The sequence below is a fragment of the Anser brachyrhynchus genome (genome assembly GCF_964034855.1).
Source record: "Anser brachyrhynchus genome assembly, chromosome: 5".
Lineage (NCBI taxonomy): Eukaryota > Metazoa > Chordata > Aves > Anseriformes > Anatidae > Anser > Anser brachyrhynchus.
The window spans coordinates 36,813,083-36,840,380 of NC_137699.1; the positions used below are offsets into that span (position 1 = coordinate 36,813,083).

At 43.3% G+C, this 27,298-nt stretch overlaps 1 protein-coding gene and 1 long non-coding RNA gene across 10 annotated transcripts in view; one reads left to right on the forward strand and one right to left on the reverse strand.

The window, feature by feature from the left end:
• PTPRJ (protein tyrosine phosphatase receptor type J) overlaps nt 1-27,298 on the forward strand; it is a 124,278-nt gene that overhangs the window by 34,768 nt on the left and 62,212 nt on the right. For 2 of the 8 annotated variants that reach the window (XM_080595124.1, XM_080595130.1), the window contains exon 1: nt 15,714-15,949. In XM_080595124.1, coding sequence (XP_080451250.1) covers nt 15,875-15,949 — 75 coding nt within the window. In that variant the 5' untranslated portion in view covers nt 15,714-15,874. Of the gene's footprint in view, nt 1-4,658; nt 4,785-6,405; nt 6,469-13,501; nt 13,631-14,206; nt 14,286-15,711; nt 15,950-16,325; nt 16,635-27,298 lie in introns of those variants that run through there. The other 6 variants (XM_080595128.1, XM_080595125.1, XM_080595126.1 and 3 more) reach the window with 6 other exon arrangements.
• Nucleotides 1,916-4,599, reverse strand: LOC308196341. Of its 2 annotated transcripts, none has more exons than XR_013952146.1 (3): nt 4,536-4,599; nt 4,239-4,296; nt 1,916-2,998 (listed from the first exon to the last, which is right to left on the reverse strand). It is a non-coding gene; the product is annotated as an uncharacterized lncRNA (long non-coding RNA). The 2 variants fall into 2 exon arrangements; XR_013952147.1 differs by having other exon boundaries at nt 4,405-4,542.

Sequence of the window (27,298 nt, forward strand, 5' to 3'; positions counted from 1 at the left end):
TGATATACTTCTGCTCATTACAAAGGTCTTTCTAGTCCTTCTTCTTCTTGCTCCTCTTAAAGTGTTTTAGCTAAGACAGGATGACCGGCTGGCGTAACCTCATCTAGCTTGCAGGTTACTGTATCACCGATAGCAGTTTAACCCAAGACTCAAGAGCTTCAAATGGGTTGGATACAGACAAGGGAATAAGAGCCCAGGGCAGGCTAGGAAACTCCCTCTCTCTTGCTTTTTAATTTATTTTTCCATAATATTTTCGAGGCTTTCATCAAACATTTCTGGTATTTCCAAGTCTGAGCTAACCTTTGAAGAGAGTGACATCTGTATTTTGATTCTTGGTGAGTTTTGTTCTTTCCCACAAAAAGCATCTATGTCAGGTTCTAACCACATAGATGCACTACAAATTCATATATCTTTACATCCCAGAGTCCTGAGCTGCAGATTGTTGGATGCTGGATAAAACCTGCTGCAGAGACACCTGAAAAGCATCAATACATGATTAGCATGTTGCTCTTCTCTTCTCTCTTTTATTCCCTAGGCTTCTGCTATTGGCCACTGTCATTGACAGGTTGGTAGGCTAACAGAAGATTTGATATGATCCTTTAGGTCTCTCTTCAGCATAACACAAGTACCTACCACGGTAGCAGAGCTGTCACTCTTTGTCTGGTTGGGTTCCAGTGTGGCCTGTCCTACTGAACTTCTCAATCCCAAGTAGTGCAGAACCAAGGTGGCAAAATGTGGTACCTGGGCTAACAAGGCTAGCTGGCTTGATGCTTATGTGCAGGGGTCAGCTGGTGACCACTTTACTCAAACAAGGTCCTCACTAGCAATGCTTGTGAATCTGAAGAGCAGCACAGATGCCTCCTGGGCAAAACCAGAGCTCCCACCCACTGAGGTCCCACTGGGGTCCTGTGACAACTGGTGTAGGTATCTGTGCTCAGCTGCTCAAAACTCCTTTCCTGCCACTACCAGAGTGTGCTTATGTAGTCAGGGGCTGTATAACACTACTTTGGTAAAAAACTGATAGAGGAAGACAATACAGAATATTCTTAGTGGAATATTATTAATAGTAAGAGAATAATGATAATAAGAGTATTAAGAATAGCCATGGAATTTCCAGTTTTCCTAAGAGCTCTAACCTTTTTCTGAGTGCTGTATAAAGGCAGCCTGGCATCATTTTTCTGGCGGGAAGCTAGAGCAGTTTCTGTACCGAAAATATAGAAACCTGAGTGCTCTGTATTATAGTTTTAGAAGATCAATAGGTCCCTTTGTTTAGGGATCTTGATGTTAAAAGAAAAAACCTCTTGTTTATGTGCTGCCTTGGCCTATTAGCCTTGTTTGTTACTAATAAAAGTTCTTTCAGAGCACCCTGATGGATCAGTCTTGAATAACTTTCCATAACCAGCAAAGCATTAGATAGGAAAAAATAGACAAGAAAAAAAGCCTCCTAAGGTCTGCCTTTCTACAGGCAATGTATCTTTGGGTATGAATTTCAGAGTGGGTAGAGAATGTAATTCTGCTTGGCATAGAAATATATACTAAGTGGAAATTAAAAAAAAAAAATCAGGAAATATTCTTAGCTTATCAGTTCTCTGGGTGTATTAGCAACTTAGAGGAGAATAGTTTTCATGATGAAAACAGTTCAGAAGCAGGCAGTTAACTTATTACAAAATAAGAGGAAGGGGGAAGTTTAATAACTAATGTTTTGGGTTGGGCTTATTGTGTTTTTTTACACATCTTTTAGCAGCTGTGGGCAGGGGAGCATGGAACGGACATGTTTCTGTTCTCAAATGGAAAAAAATAACCTTCAGAAATTTTCATTGGACAACATTCAGAAACTAAGAGCATTCAAATTTTTCTTGAGGCAAAGGAGAGCATTTTATGAAAAGGCAAAGCAGAGGAAACACCCAAACAGATGAAAATTTGAAATATTTTTTTCTATTTTTTTTTAACATTGTCTTCATTTGCACACCCAACCTATCGGTGCAGTTAGAAAGCACTAGATACAACATTTATATAATGAGAAAAATCAGTTAATAAAATAATATTTTAGAGGAAGATCAACATTTTCCAAATGTGAATGTCTAAAGTTGTGTTCATAAGTCTTTAGGTTTAACCTCCTACAGAAGAATATCTTAATTTTTAATAAGCTCTGGGCATATGCAAATCCCATTGGAGTTGGGAGTAGATGCTAATTTGAAAGTCAAATAACTTTTCTAGAAACTTACATAGGGATTCTAAGGTATCAATTCTCTTCACAGAAAGTGTAAAATCAGTGCTATCTGAGCTGATGATACATTTAGGTCTTCTAAAAATTCTTCTTTTTGGACCCAGATCTTCAGTTTTCAGGTTCAATGTCTGTTTTGCTGAAGAGTCCACCTTGCTGCTCTTTCTCCATCAAAGCAGATGTGGACCAGTGGGAAATTTTTGGCAAAAAATTGCCTAGGTCATGCCAGGGAGGCTGAATCTTGCTTTTTTGGGAAGTACTTCAAGATAGCACTGAAATAGAGCATGTAGCTTGTGTGTTACACTACAAGCCATGCATCCATACTGCCTTCAAGGGACTGCTCAAATGCTTCAAGTTAAATATCCGTGAGTACTCTGCCAGATCAGAGGCCAGCAGACAGGGCAAACAGGGAGTCACCTGCCAACTGGAGGTTTTGTCCTACACAGTGGGACCCTCTGCCCTAGCTTTGTTTCCTTCTTCACCATCCTGTGTCATACCACCTCTTCAATTCTCAGATCCCCTGCCGAAAACATCAGATCTCTTTAGTGACTGCATTAGATGTTTGCTTGCTCTGTAGGCAGCCATGGAGGATTGTGTAATGGGACAGTGCTGATGTTTCCACAGTGCTCTGGGGAAGCTCTGCTTTGCATTATTTTGGTGCCATGTAATGGTCTTAATTTTTTAAAGGTTACTTTTGGACACTGGATTTCTTGCTTATGCTTGCTGATTTCAGCTGGCTGAGGCTGATGCCGGCTCTCTGCCTTGCCTGACCTCCTGTGAAGAGGAAGCAAGACAATCCTTTATTTTTTCACAACCAGTCTCCAGAGGAGAAAAAGCCCAGTTCCCGATTCAATTTGCAGTGCTCTGCAATGCAATTCCCTCATGATGTCCTCTTCCCTCCTCTTTTTTGCTGTAAATTGCAAGGGCTTCACCAATTGAGCTGCAAGCCTCCCTTGGCATCTATCTGTATCTGTAGCAGACAGGCAATATTTTCACATAGCTCTCTCCAGACCTTTGAGTTTGCCTATGGAAACTTTGAATGAGCTGAAGAACTGTGGTGGATGGGTACAGTTGTAAAAATTGCCCAAAGGAAGGAAGTCAGATGTGCAAGAGACTAACAGCAGCACCACAGTGTCAACACTAGTGAGTCATCTCCCTGTTGGCACTAAGCACAAGGGTGACACTGCCCAGCAGTGACCCAGAAGACTAGGCCACTGCCTTTCTTGCAAATAAGTAGTGTCTTTTCCACCCTCTGTACGACAAAGGTCTTTATTTCTTTAAGCTAATGAGACCACTCTCTATATACTGAGTTCAGCTACATTTAAGCAACTTAGGTATATTGTATCACAGCAGAGCTCCTTGGCATTTATGCAAAGGGAAAAAAATTCAGATGAATAAACTCATGTTTTATGACTCAGCAGACAGAGTCTCAGTTTCTGGCTTTCACACAATCCTTCTCTGCAACCTTGGGCAAGCTACTTAACTGCTTTCTGTGCCATCTGTAAAAACCTTCTCTGTGCCTCCTATTTTATCCATAACCACTTTAAAGCAAATACTATCCTACATATTTGCATGGTACCTACCAACTAGGGAACTTTGCTCCTGGTAATCCCTAGGCATCATTAGAATTAAGAATAACCTAGTAATATCTGAGTAACATCAATTTATTTCAACCTACACTCCTTTAACAAGTCTTCTGGATGTCTTCCAAATATTGCCAAACTAGAAACAAAAGCACTAATAAGAACATATATCCTGTCATGTAGTCTGGCTACAGATTCCACAAACAGGGAGCTTTCAATGCTGAAGACTAAGCACAGATGCCATGCCAGCAGGGAATAAGGCTGCAAAGGGAGAGTTGGAACCATGAGCTGCCTGGCAGTTACTGTGAAAAGTGACCTTTTTATTCACTGTAACGTTCTTTGTCTCATTTTCTTCCTGCCAGAGTGGTGTGTGTGTACAGGTGGGCAGAACCTAGGAAACACAATTCCTTGCCTTGCTATATCATGCTTACCGTTATTAGGGAACATTTTTTTTCCTCTTGGATTTGCACCTCAGGTTCTGTCTGCCTCCTGTAAGAGATTCCCGGGTATAGATCAAGGAAGAGAAAGGTGAAATACTTCCTGAAGAGTTGCCTTTGAGGTCAGCAAAAGTTGTAACACATGCAATACATAAGGTACCTCATATTAATATGTAAATAAAAACCAGTTCTTCTGAAGTTTGGGCAAATCTGACAGGGTCCATAACAGGACATTTTGAAAATAAATAAATGCTGAAGAAAAAAAGAGAACAGGCAAACATATCGACCAACCTTCCTTTTCAATCAGTTCCAGGTGGGCCCAATTTTGCCTTGAAACTACATTCAAGCAACAGGGTGGGACTAGTCTCTTTCAGCAGTATGCAAGGGCTTTATAAGCATTCTTATAACAGCAGCTCTCTTTTTGCTTTGTTTTCACAAGCCTGTGATGCCTATGTCTATATCAAGACTCAGGAGATTCTTCAGCACTGTGCCGCTTCTGGCGGTGTAAGGTAGCTCTTAGAATCTCTCTACAGAGGTCTGGTAAGCTAGGTGGGGTAATTTTGTTTATGAGTTGGCCCAGAGTTTTGCAAAGGAGAAGAGAGTATGGCACAGTCTTTCCAGAGTCCTGTTCCAGTTGGAGGGAGACTTCTGTGGCCTGTTATGAAGTGCTGGAGGTTTACATTTAGCTTTTCCTGTCGGAAGAAATAGATCTGGCAAACAGACAGCTAGCAAGCTATTTCTGGGAAACTACTTTCTTAATAATTAAAAGCACCTGGGCAGACTTTGCTTGTCCAAACAGCACTGTCTAGCCAGGCCTTGGGGTCAGAGATTCAAATGTGGAATGGCTTTAGTAGTGGCAGAAATTTAGGAGTTCATGGTACTCCTTTGCTTTGCACATCTTGGATGTCCATTTGTGCACCTGAGGTAAAGTTGACAAAGGACTGAGTGAAAGTCCGTGACCTCTAAAGTGTGAAAAGCTCCTTAAAAGCCAAGTGTTCATTTGGTTCATCTGTGCCAGATGTTCAGAGATAATGAAAAGAACTTAAAAAGTATGTCTCCTCCCCTGTCCTCAAGAGTTTATTTCACCTTTTGGATGATGACCCTTTAGGGATCATGTTTCTAAACTTATTCCTGCAATCAGGAGGGAGCCAGTCACATCTCTTTTTAAAGAAGAACTGGGAGTCTTTTCTGCCTGTGATGCAGGTGTAGATACTTCTGGAAGGAGAAAAAGCAACTGTCAAGAGGCTGGCAGTCAAACTGTTAAAGGTGGTGGTGATCTTGAACTCATTTGAAATGAAATAAATTCAGAGGAATTGAGATGACTGGAATTATTTATAGTTGAATGGAAGCAAGATCAGACTTTGTATTTAGGCAGCTCGTACTTCCTTAGTAGCTTTATTAGTCAGTAAGTGTCTTTTTGAAAACATGGTGTTTCTACCTGATGTCATCTAGGGAGGGAATGGGGGACTGGCAGGGCATCCTGAGAAAACATTTCTCAGTTGGCAAACAGCTGTCTTCCAGCTTATTCTGCCAGAACCTAGATGAGGCAGTAAAGCTTTCACTGCTAAATGTGGCAGTTCCTGTAGTTCGTGGGATACCAGGAAGGAATATGGCCCACATTTGTGGATAATGTGCATTATGCAGTAGGCCAAGTACAGCAGCCCTTTGTGTCCAGGGGAGAGAAATTAGAGAATGTACTTGACAACTACCCTCTAGAAGGGAATAGCACCACCATTAAATGCTGAGTAGGTTCCTTATCTCTTCTGTCCTATAGCTATTACTTATGTCTACGTATGCTTTAACCTCTACCTCAGCCTGTTTTTGTATACAGCATCCCAAACTTCAATAAAACACACAAGAAAGGCAGTAATTACCACACAAAATTAAAGGGATTAAGACAGGATGCTAGATAATCTACTTAGAGAAAAATCTGAGCTATCTTAACTAAATGAACTTGTTCAGAAAATCTAAGCTTGTGAAGAGCACGTAGATGACAATAAGGATTAATTCTCATGTCTCAGGGCCTGACCAGGCCAAAACCTGAGGACCTCTTCAGAAGGAGACCAGCAAATAGTTTTGTTAATTAACCAGCATATTTTGGTTACTGAGATAAAAATATTTATGGTTTTAACTTTACTCTTTACTGTTCTGTTACCTTTAGACAAAGAATTGCTAACTCTTGGATATACATGCTTCCTTGAGTCAGAAGTGGCTAATGGACTAGGTAAGATTGATGCTGAGACCAACTGTTAGGAAAAAAAAAAAATGATAAATTGGATTGTATTTATTTGTCTCACCAAACCACATTTTAATAGTAGAAGCAAACTCAACTTGTGGTACAGAAAGAATATACTTTGCAGAAGAGAAACATAATCAGCTTTATCCCCTAGATTAATTAAAGACACTGGATAAAGGAAATTAATTGTGCAAAGGCTCCATTACCATTCCCTCTGACAATCACTAAAAAGCACAAGCACATTCTCTATTAGCTGCTGCTTTTCTGAGCTGCAGAGATTAGAAATCTCTCAAAAGGACACCACTTTGAACTTGCAAGGCACCCGCTTGCCTGAGGTTCAGGTAAGGTTGGTCAAACTGCCATGGTGGGTGGGCACAGGGAGTCTTCTCATGGCAGTGATGCTTCCCCTGTATCAGGTGTTAAGTGTCCCTCTTGGGGTGTGTTAGAGCACAGAAGCCAGTGACTGAGAGCAGAGAACCCAGGCCTAGCCAAAAGCATCAGCCTCAGCATACCTGGTTTGTCAAAAATAACAGCACAGTCTGACAGGAAGCCCATGAGGTGTATTTATGGCCACATCTGCAGCGGATAGCCCTACCTCCACTTTGCAGCTTGTGGTGTGGCAGCAGCAATGCTTCTTGAACAAGAAAACTATATATATATATATATATATTTAGCATTTCCCTGCTTTTGACTTGCAGCTTTAATATTGAAGGTCTGTGCTGTATGATTTATGTTCCTGGTCAGCCACTTCAAACATTTTATTTCCTTGCTTTGGTATCACCTGGAGGTATGAGTCTTGTGGAGAAATAAGGCAGTAATTTTCTGCCATACCCCTGCTATCTGTTTTGCTTTTACCCCATTCTCTTCCTGTTTCCTTTCTCCCTGGCCACTGTGAAGTTATTCCTTGCCAAAAAGGGGCGTTTTTACAGTGACACAGAGTATCTGTACTGCTGTAAAGCCCTGCTGAAGACAAGACACTTGTTTATACTCAAAAGGAGTTATGTGCTTAATCTGGGCTGTCTTCAGCTAGCAACAGAGATGACAGTTACAGCTCCTTAGCCAGTCACTCATGGGGAAAAAAAAATAATCAAAAAACCCTGCATCTTTTCTGGCACAGAATATAGTCTGTAGTGCTATTGCCCTTCTGCACTGTCTCACTTTGGAGTTTGCTAGCAGATCTGTAGCAATTAGCAAGGAGGACAAGTATGAAAATATCAAATGATCATGTTTTCATATCCTGTAAAGTTCCTGCAACAGTGTATATTTATGCAGATGCACTTTGGGAAGTTCAGGATCTTTAGGAAAATGAAATTTTTCAGTTTTAAGAGAGCAGACTATTCACCCAACCTTTTTAAGTTGTCAAATAGCTATAAAATTAACTTGGACTATTGTTGGTGAGTACTTGTTGAAGCAAGCAGAATCTAATCTATCAATTTCTAAGTGCCTTCCACGGGATTTATTTGTAATTGTTGATGTGGCTTCCTTGCCCTCTGGGCACTTGTTTTCTTGCAGAACAGAAGCACCATTCAGAACGGCCTATTGTTTAAATAAGGAATCACAGGTGGAAACATCACAGACTGAAACTATTAATCCAAAAAGCAGTGTACTAGTCTGTCATTTTTGTTCATATGCAAGTGCATCTTATTAAAATACGGGGGAATAGCAATAGCAGTACTTCATTGTTTGTTTTGTTGTTCATTATTTCAGCTAGAGTTTAATGAATGTGAGAGCTTCTTTCCAGGAGCATAATGAAGGTGCATAGCACTGACTGCTGAAGTGGTAGATAGCAGTTTTTCCTTAAGAAAATAGATACTAAAACAAAAAATCTAGAAACAGAACCTGAGAGTTTTGAAAGGGATATAAGCCAACTTGGTGTTCAGTTCTCATTGAGAATTGAAAGGTCAGTATAAGAATTTGGCCAGCTAAGCCTCAGCATGTCTTGCAGGATGTTTAGGGCTGTGGTGCCACAGTAAATAGCAGGTTATTGCCAAAGCATCATTTCCAGTCAGACAGGACAAGTAAATGAACAAAGATCAGAGTGCATCACCAGGCATTTGAATTGCAAGTGCAGGGATGCAAATTCAGAGCCAGAGAGTGTAGTCATGCTAGCTGGGATGTGAGCTGATAATTTTTTGATGTCAGCTTTTGTTTTCTTCCCAGGCAGATGTCTTCCTAGCCTTCTTGCCACTGCTTTTCAAGCTCGGTTGGCAGGTTTTATTACCAAAATTCTTGAAACTATCCCAATTCAATCACACTGGTTTGAGTCCAGTAAATAGCACCTGGTAGCCAAAAAGAGGCTCAGGATGGTCTCAGTCTCTCCTTGTGCTGAATACCAAGACTCCAGGGACTCAGACTTAACTTCTTTGCTTTTTGCCTTTCTGACACTTTTTGTATACCTTTGGAAAAGGCAAGAGATGTCCAGCTTAAAGCTGGCATTTGTGCTGGTTATATGTAAAACAGGACAGTTGTATTCCAGCCAGTATTTTTATTGCTTAACTTACTGTTTTTCCTGCTTTATTACAGTATTATCAAATGTAGATTGCTATAGAAAAAATTCATGCTTCAATACTGTGTGTGAAATGAATACAAGAGGATGTGTCCACATCACTTTTAGGGGCAATCTCTGCAGTGGAGCAAGAGTTGATTGACTCTGAAAACTAGTCACCTAGGACATCCACCAACTGTTCTTTCCTAATCTAGCTGATATGTATCACCCTTGAAAAACATCTGCAATCTTGCATAATTTCTGCCTATTATTTTTATTTCTTGGGGGGATGAACAGAAGACATCATGAAAGCCTGGTTAGCCTAGCCCTAACCCCTAACAGTAGCCCTCTGCCACTCAATTCACAATGTTGAAAATAGGGGAAAAGGAGGCTTGATCATTTTGTCAAAAAAAAATCAATATATTTGCTTTTTAATTTCTTTAACTTGTTCCTTCTTTAATACATTGATATTTGCCACTTTGGGATTTGAGCAGTCATCTATGGCTAGAGACTATGGTCCTTACATTTGGGAATCTTGGTTCTGTTAGTTACCAGCCATTTTGGCAAGCGGTGTCACAGAGCCATGGTGTTGTAGACAAGTTTAAGGCCTTAGTTTTTAGAGATGGCAGGATCATTGTAGGACATCGTGGCAGATGGTACTTCTGGACAGCATAGACTATTCAGCCACTGCCTTTTTTACTGTCCTATGACAGAGGTCCCCAGTCATATCCACACCTGCTAGTTCACATCAGCCAGGTGACTTCACTTGTTCAGTAGAGCAGACTCAGCAATTGTGAAGCTTTGTAGCACAGCTTTAGAAATTATTCTGATGTTATTCCGTTTATATTGTATGGTGTCTTTTTTTTTTTTGGAAACAGTTTTTCTCAGAGACTTAGAATAGGTGAAAGTGATTCCGCTCAAGTTCTACATGCTAAAAAAATCTATGCATTTTATTTTAGTAAGCAGGGAGATGAGGAAAAAAAGCTTGTAAGGTGGGGGAGAAAGGGAAATCTTTCTACTGGCTGCACAGGCTCCCAGATTCTCCCAGTATTTTCCAGACTCGTGTCAGTCCCTGCTGCTTTTTGCTCTATATGCTACCTCAGACCTGTCCCTTATTTATGGGCTGCTGAGATACGGTTGTGCCCTTTGCTAATCCCTACAGAGATTGTCTGTCATGAACATCGCTCTCCTGTCTGAGTAAAACTCTGTATGTTTATTGTGCTAGTAGTCCTTTGCAATCCATGACATTATTCCTGTGTGAAGCCTAGTGAGTACACGGGATGGCATTCATGAGGCAGGCTATAGGGCCAGGACTTCTTCCCTACACCCATTGAAGCTAAGCCCATTTGTTGCTGCATAGAAGACAGCCTGCTTATAAGACTGATGCCTGTTTGAACTTGAGTCACTTACAAAAATATTCTGTTGTGTTGGGAGTAGCTCAGGTGCTGCAGATGCTTTGGAGTGTGTTATTCTGTGGGTTTTTAATGCATATTTTCCCCTCAATTATTATGTAAAAGATATCCTCCCTGCCCACCTTCCCTCCCACTCAGGAAACTGGCCGCTGAATGAGTGTAATAGATTGACTGAAGGTGTTTCCTGCCTCCGAAAGTCATTTTCAGTTATTGCACTTTGAAGTCTTGTTGAAAGTCAGGTCAAAAAAAGAAGACAAAAGCTTGTATTCAGTTTGTTCTCTTTTCTAGCCTCCACCATGGCAATAAAAAGCAACTAAAACTGTCTTTCTCCTCTCCCTCAGTCAAAAGAAAACCATCCCAAACCTGGCCTAACCGGGACACAGAAGTTAACTTTCCTCTTTCAGAAAGTGACATTGCCTTTGAATGTCCTATTTGGTCAAATTTCACCATCCAACTTAAAGATGGTCATGCCAGCAGCTCAGTACACCTTTTATTCCTTGTGAGGAACATAAGAAAAAGCAAGAAAATGTGCTGCTTAGGAGTTACAATACTACATAGCAGTCCTCAGCCAGTAGCTCTGGCAGCTACAGACTGTGGAGAACTTATGTGAGCAGAAACCAGGTTAGATCCACATCCAACTTCAGAGACATTCCAGCATCTGTTATAACAGTAGAACTATCCCAGGTGCAGTACTAAATAGAAGGTGTTCTACTTTTTTTTTTTTAACCAAAGCTGCTGCTGAGTGTAGCATTTGCTGCAAATTCTTCATTTTCTGCCCGCAGCTAGACACCCCAGGAAGATCCACAGCACTCATGAAGACATTCACCTCTATAACCTTTTGATGAGTGTAGCATTATCCTTTCCATGCACTGCTCTGGTCTCGAGGATGATTTCTAATTTCATGTCCAGTGTTTGCTACGTCTCTGAGGCTGGGCAGACAGACTGAACTGTGTGCTGTGATCTTCCATTTGATCTGAGAACATCTGAACCAAATTACGTACCAATTTTTGTTCTGTTTTGTTACTATTTGTGTGTGGACATGTGTATATATATAAAAACCTTCTCCTGTGAATACCTTTAGTCAATCTTCTTTTAGTTAATCTTTTCTTCCAAGATAATCTTAAAAGCAGTAGAACTGCATTTGTTCCCAGGACAACACTGTACATTATGGTGATGTATGTTTTAGTTTATTCTCCCCGTATTCCTCTGTTGCAATATAAAAGGGACTGGAGTCCTGCTTTCCGAGTTGTTCCCAAGAGATGTATCTGAGTTCAGTGGTATATGGAATCCTGAAGGACCCTTTAGGGGTCTGATAAAGTGGCGTAAATAAGAGTCAGAGCAATGTCAAGCAGAAGGAGCACTTCGGACTTACATTGCTTCAGGGCACTGAGCAACGATGGACCGGACAGAAGGCCGTTTGTCATTCAGCGTGAGTCACATAGGTCCTGTCTTGTCTGAATCTGTGAACTTGCAATGGCAAGCAAGAACACACAGTGCTTTTTGGATCCCAGTCTGAAATCATATCACTGAGTGCTTCCTCTCTTATTAATGACAATAGTAACGTACACTTTCCTCACCTATTGTCCTGTCTCGCCTATTTAAATGGCAAGCTGATGCTAACACTCATTTTTTGCTGAGTGCTTATACAACACTTTGGTACAGCAAGGCCCTGTTTTGGACATCGCTGCTGTAAGCAACTAAGGAATGCTCTATAGGGGAGGCCACAGATAAATCTATCCAGCCCAGTGTCCTGTCTCCAGCAGCATTAGGAGATTGTGTTTAAGAAAAGCAAAGAAACCTGACCGCCATCTCAGGTCCATGACTAACATATGCAGTCTTTGATTTGGGATGTTGTGGACTCATCTCTGCCTTCTTCCTGTTTATGGACATGTCCTTGGATTTGTCACCCTTCTCTTTGGAACTGCTTATGCCATTTGCCTTTAAAACCTGCTGTGACTACAGATTGCTATGTTTGCTGCCTGTTATGTAAAAAAACCCAACTTATTGCATCTGTTCTAAGCCAATGTTGTACTAGTTTTGGTGTGTGGTTTTAGTTCTAGGTTGGATTTAATGAAGAAAAGCTCTTCATCCTATTTTTGGGTAGCCATCTCCACTCAATTGAAAAATCTTACCTTTTTAAGTCTCTCTGTAAGACAGCTGTGCTATCATCTATGTCATTTTAACTGCCCTTCTCAGTGCCTTCCCTACCAAGTCCATTATGTCCTTCTTGTGATGCTGAGACCAGAACTGCACATTAGTCAGGATGTGGGTGTACCTGGATTTTATGTACTGGCAAAATGATGTTCTCTGCATTGTTCTCAACACCCTTCCTGATGATGCTCAACAATGTGAAGCCTCTTTTGGCTGACACTGCATTGAGCTGATGAATGAAACTGTGAATAACTAATGAGAATATGCTATTGTGATTGAGGCTGGCTGTGGTATGCAGTTAAATATAGCCATACTGATTTTTTTAGAAACTATTTAATTGCCAGTCTCAGTGGAAGACTGATGTTATCGGCCAGGGTGACTGCTCTGAATTGGACTGCTTTGGATTACTGTATATTTTTGCAGTCTCACCTTTCTCTCTGCCTGGAGCATCAATAGTACACCTTACTGTACAAACTAGATCGCCCATAAGTAGTATGCCTGCACATTCCTCCTGGATTTGTGAGCAAGAGCCCAAGGCCACTTTTAAACTTAGGTCTCTTGTTCAAAAACTTGATTATAAGGATGTGGAAACACTTCTCTCTGATGCTTCCTTTTGAAGAGGTTTTATGACTCAGATGCACAAATTAACTTTCAGATGAAAGTACAGTGGAAGCTTTAGCCCAGGAGCAACACCTACCCGGTTTTATAATCCTGTCACGCATATAGCTTTAATATAAGCCTGTAGAATAAACACAATTTACCTACAGAAACAATTAGGCAACCGCAGTTGTCATTCAGGGAATTTCCAGCAGATTAGTAACAAGCTGTGAAGAGCCTGTAGCCTGAAATGCAACCTTGAGCCTCTAATTCCTGGAAATTATTTGTGTTGAGATGGTTATTGCTGCTGAACAATTAACACCTGGAAGACTGTTTAAAAATCTGGGCTTTAATTTTTTGTTTCTTTGGTTTTCAGCATGCTAAGTCCCAGATTCTGGCGTGAATCACAGCTTGTTGTCATCCAGCTCTTCCCTGTGGTCTGCATGGCTAGCGTTCAATGACAGCGTGCTATAGAGAAGAGTCACTGATCCAAAGAAACTATGAGGTACACTTACCATTCTTTCTCCACTTGCCTCTCAAAATCTAATCAGAATAGCCTATTTTGGAATATTCACCCAAGAATTTTAAACGATCTTGGGGAGATGAATGTTTCATCAGAGTCTGTACATACAAAAAGAAGTTTGCTATCATTTTTTTTTCAATGAATCAAGTGGAAATTGCACCTCTGTTTTATGTTACAAAGTATTACATTCTTAGTGCCATGTGTTTCTTGGCACTTCCTACTGTGGCCATCTTCAGTATATCTGAGCTTATTCAAATGTCAGTGAATCCTGATAGGTCACTTCAGTGCAGCTGGTGTTATGGCACTGATGGCATACTTATAGCACACAAGAAATATCTCTGGAAAGGAGCTAGTCCTTTGAGGTCTGGTAACAGTCACTGGGTGTTGTACCCTGAAACAGTAATGATCCTCCTATGCCTTCTGTGCCAGTTTAACCTCACTATATAGGCAACTGCTGATGACAATGCCACTAATGATACCTACAATCAAAGATCTGCATTAAGGCAGTTCTGTCCTACAGACCTAGAAATACTGTTTTGCTACATGTAAATTTCACAGGATTCATACAGTTTCTTACTACTGTGGATGTTCCAGAGTTGTGACTACCTCCCAGAACCTCACAGGCCTCTTGTTTCAGGTAATTGACATACGAGCAGTTGTGAAGATTCAGCCACAAGTATTATGTGAAAGTAATTATCATAGATTCTGCATAGCCTGTACGTGGAAAGCCCCTTCAGCTATGATGGATCCAGACAGACATGCTTTTGTGAAAGAGTTTTAACTTCCTGTAGTGACAATACAGCTGGCTGGTTGCTTTCTGGAGCAATGGAGTAAAATACCTGAAGATATACAATACTTGCTACTTCTAAGATGGGTTCTATGGCCTACTGAGGAAAGAAAAATGAGTGAATTTGAGAGTCTGGGAATAATGTGAGTTTGGGAATGGCAACACCAGCTTCAAGATTCTTGTAAATTTGAACAGGTCAGAATCCCATTTCTTGCTCTCTCGATGCCACTGCTGCTTGAATCAGTGGAGATATTCCCACTGAATTTTAAGGCTGGCTGGATTAGCTGTTAGACTGTTGTACTGGAAAGGGCACAACCGAAAACACCACGATGTTCTCGCTGTGAGCTGGAACTGAGGATGGCCAAGTACAACTGCTCAAGTGCAGTTGTGCAGCATAACCCTGATGTGCCGCGGTGAAGGTGGTTGGTTGTGTTTAGATGCAAGTGAAACCCTGCCCAGGCAGGAGCTGCGTTTTGGCATCTTAGAGCCACCAGGGCTCTCTGCAGGCACAGGGAGCTGCAACAAGGAGCTTGAGTCAGAGGTGTGATTTCCAAATTGTAGGGTTTGATCTGCAGAAGTTACCCCAGCATTAACTTCACTGCAACCAGTGAAACTCCTGGCAGTCATGTGGCTTACCAGGAAGAGCCTTCAACTGGAAAATAATTCTCAGGTGCCTTGCACAGAATGGAAAGTATAGAAAAGATTATTAAGGGGTTTTGTACAGTGCTTATTTTCTTACTTGAATGTGCCCTAATGATTAAGTAGTTTCATGAAGTAATTATCGATTTCCTCCAAGCCTTACTGATAGGAAGGGATGAGCAGCCTCGTTATCTAGCTCTAATTCTCAGCCCCTCAAACCCTTAGCCATGCACATGCCCTTATTCTTGGGAGTCTCCCCATGAACTCCCGGGGAAATACCTGCTTCCATAACGCTGTGCGTGTGTTTTGAGGGGAAGACGGGCCAACTGCAAACCTGTGAGCTCCCAACCTTTGGGAAAACCAAGCCTGCCCGTGCTCCCGTAATTAAAGACGCGGTGTGTAAGCTCACCTCGCTCGGCCCTTTCCCTTCTCCCGGCTGAGGGGACGCCTTAAGGGGCAGCAGGGGAGGTTATAGGGCCAGGGCGTTCAGCGGAGCAGACGAGGAGAGGGACGGGGCCGCCGGGGGGGCTGCGGAGGGGTGGCAGGGAGCGGGTGGGGGGGAGGCGGGGAAGCGCCAGCCGCAGCCTCCCCGCGCCGCAGCACGGCCATGTAAGGGGCGGGGGGAGCCGTGCCGTGCCGAGCCCCGCTCAGGGCTCCCCTCGGGCTCCTCCCGTGCGCAGCGCTAGGGGGAGCGGCGGCCGGGAGGGCGGCGCCGGGGCGGGCGGCGCGGGGCCATGGCTCCGGGGGAGGCGGCGTCGGGCTGAGCGGCCGGCTGCGCGCCGGGAGCGCTCTCCGCCACCATGAGGCGGTTGCCGCGGCTCCTGCCTTGCCTCCTCCTCCTCCTCCTGCTGCTGCTGCTCCTGCTGCCTGCCGAGGTGAGGCGAGACGCGGGGCGGGGGTCGCCCGCCGGGGCGCAGCCCGTCCGCCGCACCTGCCCCGTGGGGAGGCCCAGGGCAGGTGTGCGGCTGGGGCCTCCCGGCCGGCCTTTGTCCCCCCAGCAGGGCTCGGTCCCCTGCCGGGGTCCTGGGGGCTGCCCCCTTCTGGGGGGCTCAGCTCTGGGGGGTGGCTGCCGGCTGGCACCGGAGGCGGGAGCCCGCGGGACAGCTGGGCGTGAGGGTGCCCCGGGTGCTTGCCTCGGTTAAAGCTACCTGAGGGATGGTTCTAGTCCCCCCTGCTGTGTATGGTAGCTTGCCCTCGTTGTGTCACTGCTGGTTAATTAGTAATGCGTTATTTGCACTTCTCCCACGCCAGCGATGCGCGTCGCCTGCTGGGTCCCAGGCTTCAGGAGCGATGTGGTTACTGGGCAGTAAAACCCTGCTGTGGCGTGGACAGAGCGGACCTGGTGGTGTACGGCCGTGGGTCAACTGGAGGCCACTGTTGGCACAGTTGCGTTTCAAGCTTACCTCCCTCTACACCCGAGCATGATGCAGGATGTTCTTCCAAGAACACCTTTGGGTGATGTAAATTGTAATCCCTTGCCAGGTGATCCACCCATCGCTGGCTGGCATAGACTTTCACCCCATTCTTCTCTTGGCTGATGATTCTCTAACATTTCCATAGGTATGCTACATGACTGCTGAGAACTGTCATGTCTGGGGGCTTGCTGAACTTTTGCTTCCAGAAATACTTGCTTGGCTGCTCTACTTCAACCGTTTCTCCTACAGAAGCGTGAGCATGTGTTGGTATGGACCAAGGTGCTCAGTAACCTGTGCTGATGGTTCCCCTGGCTTGTGTTTCAGGCCCACCCTGAGGGTCACAGAGCAGAATTACACCACCTATTGTTTAACTGTTTTTTCCTTATCTTACATTGGTACCAGTTTGTGATTACAGCCAACGGTTATTGTAAATCTCTGCCTCATCCTCTTTGTATGTTTTATGTATTCAGTTTTGGGTACATGTGTTTCTGTAATTCCATCTCCTTTTGCTGTTGTACCAAGGCTGGGAGTCATGGTTTGACAATGCTGAAGACTGCAATTTTTGACAGTCTCGGTTGTGACATGACCCTTACCAGTGAGGTATGCCAGGACTCTGGGTTCACCAGGACCTTGTGCCAGGACTCTGGGTTCACCAGCTCTCTTGACTGGTGCTGGTCAGTACCTTGTGGAGTTTTGAACGTTGGGAGGGCCTGCTTGATCTCCTGAGAGAGGTGGGGGAATGGGAACTGAGTCCCTGTGAAAATCATTCGCTTGTTTGAAATAGCTAAGTTTCAGTACGGCTGCTTGTGGTGGTTAGGGGGGGTAACGTGTGAAAAATGTGTGTTGGATTTGTGTAACCCATTAATGCCAATAATAAGGATGTGAAATAAAGCCTTACTTGGAGGGAATGATTGCTCCGTGCATAATTAGTCTTGCTGCCTGTTCCAAGTACCATTGACGTGGTTTTGTTCTCTAAAAATAAGGATGGCATCTATTAGGGAACAGTTTGGCTCTGTGTGGTGAATTCTTGGCACAGGTTAAGGCAGATGTCAGTGCTGGCCACTGTTGTTCGTGGTGTGGCATGTGTGCGGGTACAGGGATGTGGCCTGGGGCTGCCTGGTGAGTTATCCAGCTGAAGGATGAAGGAGGCAGCAGCTGGTGGGACCATCGGGCACGTGCCATGAGCTGGGCTTCGTGTGGTGCTGGTAAGAAACTATGGCCCCTTGTCTGCAGTCTCCCTGCCAGCCTGCAAGAGGGAGGACAGCGAGTTGGGTGGAAGCAGCTTGGCAGGATCCGGTCTCCACGTTGCCTCTGAGACAACGGCTGTGGGGTCGGACAAGGCACGGCGCTCCTAACACAGGCAGCATTGTCGGCCCCAACACACGCGAGGGCCGGGAAGCATCCCGAGCTGTGGAACGGCTGTGTCACGGCAGCTCCTTGGTGGTGTGACAGGCATATGATCTTTCTATGGTGCCTTTTACTCAAGGATAAGCATCTTCCCTATTTTTTTTTCTTAACAAATTACAAAATAGCGGGCAAGGTTGGCTTTCTTTTGTTTTAAAAACGGGACAAAGGGACCTTGTTTTGTGTTTTTATGGGAGCTGGTGGTTTGAGAAGGATCCTGTTAGTGATACAACAGCATAACATCCACTACTCAAAAGTAATAGACTTGTAAGCTCCTGTGTTTGTGTGGTTGTTTTGGTGCTTAGAATTACAAATGCCTTTTATGTGGACCTAATAGCCTGTTCTTACAGCTTATTCCCTGCACAGAACTCCTACTGATGCTGCCTGAGTCGATTATGTAGGATTATGACTTAATTGCTGATGTGAATTTTGAGCTGAGGAGTTTAAACGAAGCACCATCATGTTTAAAATATGGGCTTGCTGCGTGTGTATGTTGCATGTCGGTTAATTTCTGCTACATACTGGTCATTGTTAATCATCCTTGTTGATTCTTGCATGGTACCCTAAATTTTAGTTAATAAAATTATTCTATTTGTCACATGAAAGAAAAAGATGTTCAAAGTAAGTACTGTTTACAAAAAGATTTAGTAAATATTTTGGTGTAAATCTATGCACGGCTCCTTAAGAGCTTTAAAATATAATAAAGCTTGAGAAATGTGAGGCTACCTAGCTGCTACTGTAAAGCCACCTCTGGATGAAGCCTTTAGCAACCACCATTAGATAGATACCCCAGTTTGGCATCACTGGTCCAGAGACCTGAGCATGCCTGGAGTTACGCCATGGAGAGCCGGAAGGGAAGCTGTGGCTGTGGGCTGTGTTTCCTTGTGTCAGAGGAGCTTGGAGATATACTTCTCATCTGTCAGGATGCATTATTTTCTGTGGTGACTGATGGTTGATGCTGTAACGCAAATGCCTTCATTCTTTTACTAAACCACAATTTAGTCTTATTTCAAGAGCTTCTGTATGTTCAAAATGAGAACAGACGCTGCGAACACCTTCTGCAGCGCTCGATAAATGCTTTGTTTTCAAGGCGCCACAGATGTGCACAGCGACTGCGTATTGCAGCACACTCAGTTGGTTTCCAGTACTTGGATTTTAGTCCACAGCCAGCAACACACAACAAAATATCTTCTTCTGCGTATTTGAGATCAGAATTCAGGCCCACAGTGGAAATGTTGTCTGTGCAAACAGCCACGCTATTATTAGTACTTCCTCAATTATGTGAGCTACATGCAAGTCTTTGTTGAGGATTTTCATGGCATGTCATTTTTTTTTGGTTGGAGTTGCGAAGTATGAGAGAGAGAAATTGTTACTGTTTTAAAATTATTTATTATGTGGAGCCGATTTTTACTAATCCATATAATTTTAATTTGTGCAGTTCCGTCTTCCTACTACAATTACAGGATATCATGGAGTGAGCATTTCAGCAGTGTCAGAGAGTGGTTGGGAACTGGAAATTTGGTGTTCGTAGGTATGAAACTATCTCAAGTCATCTGTTTGCTTGGGTTTTTTTCTTGCTTAAAAGAAGATTTCTGATATGAGCAAAGCTATTGAGCCAGTAAGTCTCTGCACAGTTGGATGCTAACCTGATGTGACTGCTTTTTGTTAGACTTCAAAATTTGAATGTAGATAATACCTTGAGCATCATCAAAGGTCAATGGGAGCGCAGGAGGAGCTAGTTGAATTTTCTTTAGCAGAGAGGGCCTACTGCTATATAGGAAGGGGAGAGTGACAGAGAACCTGCCTTAAATGGAGCCATCCGTAGGAAATCACCTTTCAGCAGGAGATGACTGTGCAGAGGAGGACGTTAATTGTGGGGGGAGGTTGCCAACTAAGTGTAGGTGAGCATGTGCTAGCGTGTGAGACGTTAGAAAGCAACTGCTGGGGGGAAAGAGTGATCAGGCATGTGCAGGAAAAGAAGAACAAAACAGATGCACTGCTCCGGAAAGCAGCACCAAGGCTTTTCTATAAGCGCTTTCCAGCTGTTCCCTAATGTATCTGCACATAAACAGGCCCCCTGGGGCTATTAATCCAAAATTCCAGGAAAAAATCCAAGATTAAGTGGGAAAGGTATTTCTGTAATCCAGCAAGGAATGGACACATACATGCGGTCCAACCAGAGATGGATCAATGAACTCGTGGCTTGTAGTTATCTTCTGAGCCGTTGATGGGCATTTGGTGGAAAGGGCAGGGCAAGACAAGAGAACAGCCGTATCTTGCCATAGCGTCTGCCTGATGTCGGTGGTGTTTGGAACCTCACTGAATGTGTGTAGGGTTGTTTTCCCGTCGCCACCAGGACATTGGAAGAACCCCTTGTTCCCTTCTAATGAAACCCATAGTGTGACTGTCACTCTTTTCCCGCTCCAATTTATCTGAGACAGCCTGGGCCACATAAGAAAGCCTCTGTCTCCACCTGTAGAAATGCAGTGGAAGAAAAGGAAACTATGCTTTCACCAGCATCTCAGAATAGAGGAAATTGTGTCTATGGCTACAGCCAGAAGAAGGAATGGAAGAAGAATTGGAATCTGCTGGGGTACCAGACCTGTGGGGCTGTAACGGATCTTGGATTTGTGTCCTGCAGGTATTTGCAGGGAAGAGGGCTGACGCTTATGTCTGAAGGAGCCCTGCTGTGGGGAGGAGAAGGGCTGTTGGAAGGATGACCTCTAAGCTCCTGGTCAGTGTCAAGAAGTCTCCTTCTGCCCAGTGCTGTGCACTCCTCTTGTCTTCCCTTTTGTATTCTTCTTCCACCTCCCACTTGGTTGGTGCACTTTTGACTTTTCTAATTGTGTTGTACAGTTTTAGCCAGACTAAATGAGTAAAAGAAGTATCTAGTATGTCATTGGCGAATTCCTAATGCGTGCAGCGTTTTTGTTGTTGTCTCTTTTAAAATGCTGGGGCTTTTTGTTTTCTTTATTGGAAAGACTTCATGGTTTTTTGGTTGATTGGTTTGGTTTTGTGGTGTGCAGGAGAATGCCATCTACATACCGTAGTACTGTTTTCTGTTTACTGTGCACCATATGGGCCAGGGCTGGAATATAAGGAGTAATTTGTGTGAGCTCCCCCCACCCCTACTGAAGGTAAGAGACTTCTGCTTCTGAGCCCATAAAATCGTCAAGGCAAGGCTTGAGCACTGGGTCTGGAGCTTTGCTGTAAATTACAGCCTGTCTACTGTAGCCTGGCGAGCAGATGCAGTCTCGTAGTGTTTCTTGTTGAAGGCTGTTGTGTTTTCAAATCAGATTGTCTATGAACTCTCTCCCTGGAAGTAAGGGACAAGCACGGGTGCCCAGGATCAGGTTGGGAGCACTCTGCTCGGCTTGTGAGTCAGGGGCATGCTGCGAAGGCGACGAGGCAGCGGGCAGTGGCCAGAGGAGGGTGCAGCTTGGGTTTGGGGCAGACCAGCCTACGTACACAGCGAAGCATGGGACTGTCTGCGGTGTTACAGTCTGCATGCTTCCTGCTGCCTCCCTCTGACCCTTGTTTGCCTGCTGTGTCAATTGCACAGTCCCTGCAGATAAATGGAGGTTGCTTTTTTTCACTGCCTGCTTTCCCTGCAATTTCCTTATGATCCCAGAGCATTCACTTGAAATTTTGAACTTGCCCAAGATACTGCGCTCCAGAGGAACAAAGGGGAAAACCATGGGAGCTCGTTCAGTTAGTGTCACCTGGACCATGACTAACAGCAATCGATAGCAGCTCAAGGACAGATGATTTGGTGCTTACTGTCTGATTGGAACTCAGAGGGATCACATCCTTGTCTTCCTCTAAACTTGCTCTGCTGCCTGTCCGTGCGTGAGGTGGCCTATGTGTTTTGAAGTGGAAATGGCAGGGAAGATGCCGGTAGTCTCCAACACCAACAACAGCCAAAATGTGAAGAGGAGCGCTGCCTGGCAAGGGCAGCGCTCCTGTGTGCTGGCCCCTCTCTCTGAGACCAAGAGGGAGCTTTGGCTGAGAGAGAAAGGGGCTCCCACCATGAGCCTCGGGGTGCAGGTGGGAGGAACGCACGTTGGTTTCACCATAGCAGAAAGTAGCTGTGTGGAACTGTCAAGAGAGGTTGACTCAGCCTTACCAGTGGTTTTGTCACAGAATTAGGTGTGCCGTGGTTTCGCTGTACTTTTTAACATTAAAACGTGATGTTGTTATGAAAACCAGGCTGAAGGGGAAAAACGGTGCTTGTGGAAGCCATCAAATTTACAGATGCAAAATTGTGTTGTGTTGGTAAGGAAGTTTAGCAACAACCTGGGTTTTCCTTCTTTTGTGGTTATGCTCGGTTGTTTTCTCTCATGCTGCGGGAGCTTTATGTACTTATAAATACCTCAAAATGAGGGGGAAATAGAATGAACAGTGGTAAATTGGCAGGGTCCTTTTAGGACATTAAATTTTATTTTGTTGTATTACTTTTCTCCAGTGAAGGCAAACATGGGAGATCTAATTTTTCTTGGTGCTGCGCATATAATCGCTCATTTACAACCAAATTTGAATTTGGGGAATTTTTGACAGGGCATGGCTTTTCTGCCATGTGAATTAAATTTTCTAGGTCCTAGTGTTCTTTCAGTCTACTTGCAGGATCAGCCACTTCTGATAGTAGACTTGGAGCTCAATACCAATAAGAAAAATAAATAATTTTTTTGCTGTAGTCATGATTCCAGTGCCTTTTTTTTTGTGTGTGAAGTAGGCTGTGCATTATTAACTGATGTCTTTGATGGCTTCACCTTTTATAGATTAATATTTCTTGTAAAGGAGAAATACAAGAGGTGTAGGCAGTTTCCTTCTCATGTTTTTTGTAAAAGTGTGTCTTCAACAAAACTGAGGGGAAAAAAATGAAAAGAAATAGCTCTTTCTTTGGGGAAGTTCAATGTCTTTGGTTCAGTTTGCATAATTCTTTGTGAGGGGAATTCACCTCCATGGTATAGTTCCGCGCAGCTGGGTACCAGGGGAAATAACCAACCTGTCGTTGAGGTCAGGATCTGGCCTTTTTAGCTGGTGTACTGCGGGCACCACAGATGCAGGCCTGGTGTTTAAGCACAATTTCCAATAGATGTATCTGACAGCTGGAGAAAGGAGACCAAGATACTCTCACATGAGGTAGATAACATTAGCATCTGCAGAATCAAAATACTTTCCTTTTCTTTTTTCAGTATCTCTGCAGTGTGAAGTTCTATTTCTGGAAGTATTTCTGAGATAGAAGGAGAAAAGGGGGAAGATTTTTGTGTGAGTTTGTTTTGCAATTTTTCTGATGTGGCTAACAGACTAGCTAGTTATTGTTTCTAAAGAACCTTGTACTAGTTTTGAAACTACTCTTACAACCAACTGAAAAAGCACATTTTATTAAATTGAGCGTGTTTACTGGAATGATCAATCATAATACATATAAATTAAATGTATTGTCACATGCACATCAAAATAAACTGTTTTTGAGTGCATGCAAAACATTTGTAGACACTGGTATTATGAATGTGTTAACTCAAGTTCAATTTTAAATCATAATTATGGAGAATGACAAGGCTGTACAATCTGGAATTAGATCTGTTGGCCCTTTGTCCTTTAATCTCTGTAACAATGCAGGTAATTATGTATTTAATAAATCTTGACAATACGCTCCTTTGTGTCTATTAAAGAAAAAAAACCAACTTTCCTTTGTCTATAACTTTTATCAAGGACTTGCATTTGGTGATGTTAATGTTTTTAGGAGATGCTTAGAACTAGAGAAGCTAGGCAGCTAACAGCATATAAAAAATTCAATGCCTTGAATCCATTTGGAAAAAGGCTTCTTTTCCAGCTTAACAATTACAGATGAGATACTGTTATAAAGTGTTTAGCTATTTCTTGTGAGATAAGACTTAAATGGCCAATGTCCTCCAGCACCATGTCAGAGCATTTTTATCTTGTTTCTTTCTCCAGCTGGAATGGTTTTTCATTATTGCTGGAAGGTAGTCGATCTAAAATACAAATGCCTTAACACAGGGTATTTATACGTGGATTTGAGACTATGTAATGGAAGTGTAATTGCTCCTGTGCTTTTATTGTGAGCATGTGCCCGATTCCTTTGTGACACTGTAATTTCTGATTTCTGCTACGCGCTCAGAGAAAAAGATCCACATTAAAGAAGCTAATAATTTGACTCTATATTCATGAAACTGAAAGCCTAAAATGCTTGAAAAAAGCAGGTATCCTTAGCTAACTTTGTAATCACATAACGTGCTTAAAAAAATCCGTTCAACCAGGCTATATATGCTTTTGATGATTAAAGTATATAATGAGTTTATTGTACTCTATGTTAAGCAAACTTTCTTTTTCTTTCTTGCCTGCAATATTTTGCAAAGTACTGGCACTGCTAGTGAGAGTATGTGTTGAGCTGTAGCCAGCAGCAAATATTTGCAGGTGGATGCAATATCTGGAACCGCCTTGAGTAGTACTCATTTCCCAGTACTACAAGACAGACCTACGGTATGTGGTTTAACTGGTATTTAACTATTGTCTTCTGACTCAGTCTTCGTACTTTTAAATTCATTTGTTGATTTCCTGGTTCAGTCAGGGAAGCGTATGCTGCAGGAGAAGTGAACAGAAGGCCAGAGCTGGTAATTATTGACTACGGAGTATGCTTTCCCTCTTCTTCACCCCAGCAGTCTCTTGGTAACGACTCCTAGGTCTCTATGGTTAGGATTTCATCACAGAGTTGCAAATAAAGTAGTTCTCTTTTAAATTTCTAAAAGTTTAAGCAGCCAAAAAAAAAAAAAAAAGAAATCTTTTGTTTCACTTGCCCTGTTTTGTTTTTGACTTGCAGGAAGGTACTGCTGTTTGGCAATGGCAATTCTTTGTGATTCACAAAGCAGTCCCTGCTCCATCCTGGCAAAGCTGTCGCCCGCTGGCTGTGCTGTTAGGCAGGAGGTCATGCCCGATGTCCTTCACTGTGCCCTACAGGTTTTGCTTGTACACAAATTCTGTGCAGTGCCTTTCTGCTTTGGCCTGTGAGCAGTGTGCACTGTGCTTGTTCCAGTGCCTACCTTTAAGGCCCTTTACATCACCTGAAACAGTTGCTACTATTTATTTTCCAGCTCCTCGTAAAGATAATAAGAATAGTCAGTTGCGATGTCCAGCTCTGCCAAAGACCAGTTGCTGCAGATGATGGGGTGACCCCCTGTACTCCTGTGTGTGCAAAGCTGGCTGCAGGAAAGAAATCTGAGGTTGTCCTGAAAAAAAAATAGATGTCAAAAAGAAACTAGGTACCTCGTGCTGAGGTTTATTTGGAGTTTTGTTGCGTGCAGTATTTGTCACTGCTGTCCTAAGATGGTTGAAATGAACTTTGAAGCAATGGTAGCCTAAGATTTGCAGTATTAACCTGGTTAGCTGAATGTTTTGTCTACTGCAGAAAAATTTGGAAAAGATAAGAGATAATCAAACTTCACTTTCCCTGAGTAATTACCATTGAGTAATGGTCTCTTAATATTTGCTCTACCAAAGTAAGGACTTGCTGCTCTGTCATCTAGGGATGCTGTAGGACTTCTGAAATCCTACTGGAGGTCTGAGGTTTAAGTTAATGACTGAGATCTTTTAGGACTTTGTGCTGTCAAGGTTTGTCTGAGGGCAGGGGAGCTGCTCGCCTGAGCTGGAGGGTGGACAGGATGTTTCCAGAACTATGTAAATCCGTTTTCATGCTTGTCTTTGCAGGCTACAAGGAAGCAAGACATGATGTGATGTCTTTCCTTCTGTCAGCTGAACAAACTGTCAGCATCTGAAAAGGTTCTGATTTCCAGCTGTGCTCTGGCAGCTTACTTGATTGAGTTTCACAAACTCCCATGTACATGGGTAAAGCTATCCGAGCTCCTGGGGCAAGTCTCTGAGCCATAGCTTCTGAAACCAAGCCAAGGTTTCACATGACCACTGGTCAAAATAATCTTCTCCTCCAGTTTCTTCCCCTCGCATCTTCTCTGCACATTCCTCCTCTGTCTTGCACTGGTTATGTTTTGTGATCTGGAGGTTGTAAATACCATAGGACATTGTGTATTTGTACAAAGCTAATATTAAAGGATCTCGATGGGGTTAGGACTTCTGGCAATGGTTTCTTTAAAAAAAAATAAGTAAATCTTTCTCAGTTGCCAGGTGCATGCAGGAAGTGAACATAGTGCCCCACCGCATCTGTCTCTACCAGGATTCACTTCTGCCCATGAACTGTCAAAAATGAGAGCTGGAGGAAAAAAGCTTCCCTCGCACAACTTCCTGTGTTTTATGAATACAGTATTCCCTTTTGGTCATGAATGGGTTATAAATTGGACAAAAGCTGGGTTGTGGGGTCTCGTCCCTTTCTTCTCCGAGTGAATTGGTTAATTCTTGTGGGTTTGTAGATAGGAGAGGCATTCCTTACATCAGGCACAGATGGGGAAGGGTTTCTTGTGCTGTGAGATAGACATTCACCCCTAGACAGAGGGCAGCCTGTGGTAAACCACTTGTGTGGTGTGACTGAGGCAGCACAAAACCTTGGCAGCCACTTAGTGGGGCAGCAGATTTCATCTGGGATGCTTAGCATGTCATGGAACAAATCTGAGCTGTGAAACAGCTCCTTGGAGTGAGTGGGGATAGCGAGGGGGGATCGGGGTGCTAGGGAGCAAACTGTACCTCTGAACCTGTTGAGATATCAGGGGCAAAGATAATACCCCTTGTATTGAAATGGTGGGAAAACCAATATGCTAGTAAAATGTCTTTGAAATGGCTACCAGCAGGCTGCTCAAACTCCAAATTGTGCTTGTTGTACATAACAAATGACCTGGTTGTTGCCTTTGGTTACACTGCAAATCCTTCTTTTTGCCAGGGAAGAAATCCTACAGTTTGTTTCTGGATGTCCTGTAGCACAGTAACAGGTCTTGTGGGCAGTCTGTGGTCTCTAGACATTGGGTGCTGGTTGTAGGACTCTAATTTGAGATGTTTCTACCCCAAGTTTAACACATCAAAGGGAGCAAAATGAGAACCATGCGTGGGCACAGTTGGGGAGGACACAGAAAAGAAAGCATACGAGAGGCTAATTGACTTCGGGGTATAAGCACTCTTTCATCATGTCCATCTCTAAGAAACCAAAAGCAGGAACAGAAGTTTCTAAAGAAAAGGAAGTAGGTTATTGGGGGAGGATGATGAGTAAACACAGCATACAGGAGGAGCAAGACTTCAGCAGCCTACATAAGCTAACAGTGTGTATCAACTGTTGTTGAAGCAGTGCCCAAGTATGTGCTGTTTCATTACAGAGAGCTGAACCGTATTCGTCTCGGAAATAAAACTGGTCAGTCCCCCCTTCTTTTTAATTAGATCCTGTTGGGATGAGACATCCCTTCCTGAAATGAGAGAGGTAGAAATCAGCCC